General features: G+C 35.2%; 1 protein-coding gene across 1 annotated transcript; it reads right to left on the bottom strand.

Annotated features, from left to right (window-relative positions):
- Positions 1–1,420: 1,420 nt before the first annotated feature.
- Positions 1,421–5,135, bottom strand: LOC100887858 (vicilin-like seed storage protein At2g18540). Its single transcript, XM_030972115.1, has 3 exons — positions 5,050–5,135; positions 3,298–4,325; positions 1,421–1,682 (listed from the first exon to the last, which is right to left on the bottom strand). Exons 2-3 carry the CDS (start codon positions 4,302–4,304, stop codon positions 1,451–1,453), a joined length of 1,239 nt encoding a protein of 412 aa, XP_030827975.1. The 5' UTR covers positions 4,305–4,325; positions 5,050–5,135; the 3' UTR covers positions 1,421–1,450.
- Between the last annotated feature and the right edge of the window lie 85 nt (positions 5,136–5,220).

Here is a 5,220-nt window from a genome sequence, read left to right as displayed (position 1 = left end):
GTTTTCTGGAAGAATTTGAAGTGAATCAAATGATTTTATTTCTTGTGTAAAACATAAAACAATGAATAAGTATATTACAAAAAAAATATACAATGAAACAACAAGTATAATAGTAATAGCACAAGAAAACAGGAACTAACTAGAAGCAGAGCTTGTTGAAGTATTAGTTCCTCAGATGCTGTTTTACAATATATCTTGAACAAAGTAAACATGAAATACAGTCAGTTAAATAAAATACTTCCACTACGACTGGTAGCATTTCCACATATAGCTGCAATATTGGTAGGTCTTTGTCAGATACATGTTATTAACAGGGCTATTGAGAATTAACATTTAATTCCAACTGTGCCTGATTAATTTCAAGTCAAACTGGAAAACAGAGGAAAAATCAAATGTCTCCCAAACTGCCAAAGTAACTAATGAAAGAAGTTGAAAAACAAAAAAGACTGATGCATACACTAACAAAAATCAGAGAATACCAATTTTCAAGTGCTATACACTTTGCATAAACACAATTTGTTTGCAAATCTACACCTCTGAGATTAAGTCCTCACCAGTTTTCGGATAAATGCTGTATTTTTCTTGAGACTGGAGTCCAGCTTCACAAAGAAATCTTCATCAGGTCTTTCTGATGCTGCTGCCAGATTCTTTGCCCGGAGAGTCTTCTTAGCTTGCTTTCGCTCCAATGCCTCTACATGAGTATCCCTGGCATGTTTCTGAATAAAAATGAGGAAGAAAAGAGTCATGCCACATTTTCTGAAGCCGTTTTTGTACACAATGCACATGGAAGTTACATGTTAGTTAATAGCTAACACATTTTTATATACCTTTGTTTTCAAATGAAAATGATATATATGCCAATACCATTACACATCCATCAAATCCATGTACATTTTAGTTGTCAACTACCCTATTAGATACATTAGATAACATCGATGAATCTCAAAACAGTTGAAATTGTAATCCCATTTGGAAAAACAGGTGATGACACTTACATGTACTTTTGATCTGTTAATAATAATAACTACAAAAAGCATTTGATACGAAAATTAAACTCACCTCATCGTCCTCTTCTTTCTTCTTTGCAGCTTCTACATCTAGTCGCTTCTGTACGATAAAAACATCAAAGACAATATGGTATTTATACCTTTATGGCTGTAAAGGTTTATATAAATTGAAAGTATGAGCAATAAGGCTCCAATTTCTATTTCAAATTCAAATTCAAATTTTCAAATTCTTCTATAGAAGTAACTGTTGATGAGTAAACAAATCTGCTACTAATGATTATTTCATGCACTCGTCATTTTGTGCTGTCACCATCTAGCTAATATTTATCATATGAAAAGCACAAGCATAATTATATATATTTCAATTTTTTTTTCCTCCCCCCCCCCCTTTATTGTTTTGTTTTGTTTATCAGTCTGAGCAGTCTGTGTAGATTTAGTGAAATTCAGAATATTAGAGACAAAAATGCCAATTTTACTTTCATTACCTGCTCTTCTGCCTGTCTTTTCTTCTCCTCTTCCTGCTTTATTTTATCCTCTTCTTTCTTCTTTTCCTCCTGAATCTTCCGGGCTTCTTCTTCCTTCTTTCTTTTTTCCTCATCTTCCTTCATCCTCTCCTCCCTTCCCCTTGATTTGTCTTCTTCCCGTCTTCTTGATCCTCTTGAATCATTTTCTCTTCTGTCAAAGTGAAAAAGAGGGGGAAAGTTATGTAAATAAACTGTGGCAGGAATGGTTTGCAATATAAGCAGTTTTGCAGGATACAGATGCCACATACAGAGTGAACAATCATGGAGAGATGGAAAGAAAAAAAAGATGAGATGGAAAGAGAGAAATAGAGACAGGAGGAGAAGGGGAGTATGGGGAGAGTATGGGGAGAGCAAGGGAAAGAGATAGATATATATTTCATTCTGAAGAATTTATTTATTTATTTATTTATAACACATCTTTAAAAAAAAGGGTAGCCCAATCAGCAAACAAATACTGGTTTTCGTTGAGGCCCTTCATGACACAAACAAGTATATACATTTCATCAACATATCAAAATATACATAAATATAGAAAATTACGAAATGCGATTTTAACAAACAAAAAATTGCAAACCAGGTTATAAATAAGGATTTGATTACAAAGAATAACGAAATGAGTAAAATGTATATGATACAAATATAAAAATATAAATAAATATAGAAAGTTACAAAATACAATTTTAACAAACAAAAATTGCAAACCAGGTTATAAAAAAGGATTTGAACATAGAGAATAACGAAATGAGTAAAATGTATATGATACAAATATGTAAATGCCATATATCCTATTGAAGCAAACAGTAAAAAGTTATTACAAAAAAAAAAACACAACAACAACAGCAACATACAACCACAATAACAAACCAACAAGAGAAAACAAGAAGAGGATATGATAAAATATATAAAAAGAGGAGAGAAAGAAGAGTTATGTCATATCATAATCATATTAAAATGTGGATGTCTTTTGCCATTTTGCCAATTCTTGTTTAAATGGTTTCAAATTTTTTATAAATCGAATACGTTCGGGTAATTTATTCCAGTTTGATGGACCTGTGACAAGAAATGATTTCTGATAAAAGGTTGTACGAACATGTGGCATCCTAATTAGCATCTTATTTGTGCTCCTTGTTGTTCGAGATGATATCGCTTCAATATAAATAAACTTATCACCTAGTACTTCAGGTGCAGCTTTATGTAAGCATTTATGAATCATGCAACAAGATGCTCTAAAAAACAGATGATCTACTTTCGGCCAGGATAGAATTTCAAACACTTGTTCAGATGGGGTTTCCCAGGAAAAACAAGATATCATATATGCTGCCCTCTTATCTAATCTTTCCAGTTTACTATGGTTTGCTTCAGATCTCCCAGACCAAACGGTACAACAGTACATTAAATGGGGCACTACAAAAGCCCAGTACAGTTTGTTCAATTGTGCTTTATCAAAATAATGTTTACATCGACGAATAGTTCCTAATTTCTGTTTCACAGTTAAAGCAATACTTTCGATATGTTTTTTAAAGTCAAGACTGTTATCAATTATAACTCCCAAACATTTATATGTATATACACATTCCAGAAGAAGATATAGAATAGAGAAAATTAGACAGTTGACAATTTTAAAATGATGCTCAGTGCAATGAGAACAATGACATATGATTAATTTTTTTAGAGTAGCAAATTGATGTATGGTGAGGCATTACTTTAAATTGTACCCAAAATGGTGAACCTGGAAAAGTCATTTTTTTCACAGGAGAGGTACTTGCCTTCTTTCAGATGTCTTGTCTTTGTACGGATCTCCTCTTGGCTTGTCTCTCTCCCTGTCTCTCTCTCTGTCTCTGTCCCTGGTTCTCTGTATGCCTTTCTCATTCCTCACATCTATTTCTTTACCTCTCCTCTGTCCAGTCTGCCCTCCCTTCCTTTCGTCATATCCGCCTTTCCCATCAGAAGCCCTTACTTCAACAGAACCTCTGCCAAATTTCTTCGGCTCCTCTTCCACCTTCTTACCAACTACTCTACTACCAGAACGTTGGGCGGAGTATGACTTTCCTCCACGTTCTTTGTTTGGAAGGTCACTTTCCAAATGATCTTGACCACTGGGCATTTTCTCTGGTTTCTTAGGTTTATCTGTACTTTGCTTGTTTTCTTTGGCACTGTGTGTATCAGATGTTGAAGACTTCTTTTCATCTTTGTTGGCCTTGGTACCTGCATCCTGTTTCGCACTTACTTTAATTTCTAGTTCTCCTTCAGATTTACATGGCTTGTCCACTACTGCCGTATTTTCTTCTTTCTCACTTTCATCTGCAGGTTTAATGTCTTTGTCCTTTTCTACTGAAATTTCTTTTGAATCTCTTGGGACAGGAATGGGAATAGGAGCAACTGTTGCCTGAGCAGTTTTGTCTGATTGGGATTCATCCATCTTGTCCGTTTTCTTGATGCTTTCCTTAGGAGCTTGGTCTTCGCAATCCTTTGACACAGTCACCACATCTTCCCCGCTGCCCTTCACAGCTACAGCAGTGTTCTCATCTGTCACAGAATTTCCTGAACCTCGATCACTCCCTGGGGCACTCTGCTCTGCCATCGCTGAGTTAATGTCTGGCTCTTCTTTGGCAGGGTCTTTTTGAGAATCTTCTGCAACCGCTTGAAATTGTTCATTCTCTGAGATGTCTTGGTTTGGAGTTGTATCTTCATGCTTAATAGTCTGGTCTTCATCTGGAACAATGTCCTCTGATTGCTTTCCCTCTGCAGGAACCTCTCCTTTCGGTTGATCCATAACTATATTAACAAATCCATGCTGAAATGAAAAAGAACAATTGTAATGTCTACATTTGCATAATAATCATAGTATGTTGAAAAAAGGGACATGCACTTTCCCATCATAGTCATCAGGGCATAATTCATATTGATCAGATACAAACAAATCAATATTTGAATTTGTTTACAATAGTGTTTTGCTCTATGACCAAGCCATAGATTGACTAGAATTTCTCCATTAACATTTTCCCATTGTCAATGTTGTTCTCTCCAAATCCAGTCAAATAACACATTTCATAAAATATAAATAGATCTCACTAAACCAATGACTTACGGCAGAGGAACCATCTTTTCACTTGTGATCAATATTAATTTTCTTTAGAATTCAACATTTTTGTACCATTTTTGGAATGAAACAGTGAGTTATCAAAAATTACATCAATTTGGATGGGGAAAATTCAAAATATAGTTGAATGATGCCAGAGACTGGCAGAGAGCACCACTTCTTCCTCCCCCCCCCCCCCCCTTTTTTTTTAATTTTTTTTTTTTACAATAATGGTCTAGTCTAGGTCTACCACACACAAATACTCATACACGGGACTAGTCTATTTACAACTTAAATGGCGAAGAAAACATCGAAAAACATTACTTCATCATCGCAATTCGAATGGATCATCAAATATAAACTAGTACAAATGCAATGTATATTCTTCTGGGTACTGTAAATAATAAGTCTCGTAAAAATTAAAATATAAAAGTCTTACAGGTTCGAGGAACTCTCGTCTCGGCAAATGCTCCACTGTTATGGTCAAAGGTCATTTCTTACATCCGGCCGGCCGATTAGCAGCTGGCGCGCGCAAAACAAAATTTAGCAAACAACAGTAGGAGCCTACCAGCAATACGGTACGACTAGACTACGAGTACGAGTCGCGCCG

This window comes from Strongylocentrotus purpuratus, unplaced genomic scaffold (genome assembly GCF_000002235.5).
Source record: "Strongylocentrotus purpuratus isolate Spur 01 unplaced genomic scaffold, Spur_5.0 spur5_scaffold_6, whole genome shotgun sequence".
Taxonomy (NCBI): domain Eukaryota; kingdom Metazoa; phylum Echinodermata; class Echinoidea; order Camarodonta; family Strongylocentrotidae; genus Strongylocentrotus; species Strongylocentrotus purpuratus.
Note: the sequence above shows the minus strand (reverse complement) of the source record. Positions and strands in the feature narration are given on the sequence as shown.

Bases quoted from the DNA above. Each gene is read 5' to 3' on its own strand.
- LOC100887858 (XM_030972115.1), bottom strand. From the start codon at position 4,304: ATGGATCAACCGAAAGGAGAGGTTCCTGCAGAGGGAAAGCAATCAGAG. The intron at 1,683-3,297 runs GCAAGTACCTCT...TCACTTTGACAG, and splicing joins GACAAGACATCTGAAAGAAG to AAGAGAAAATGATTCAAGAG.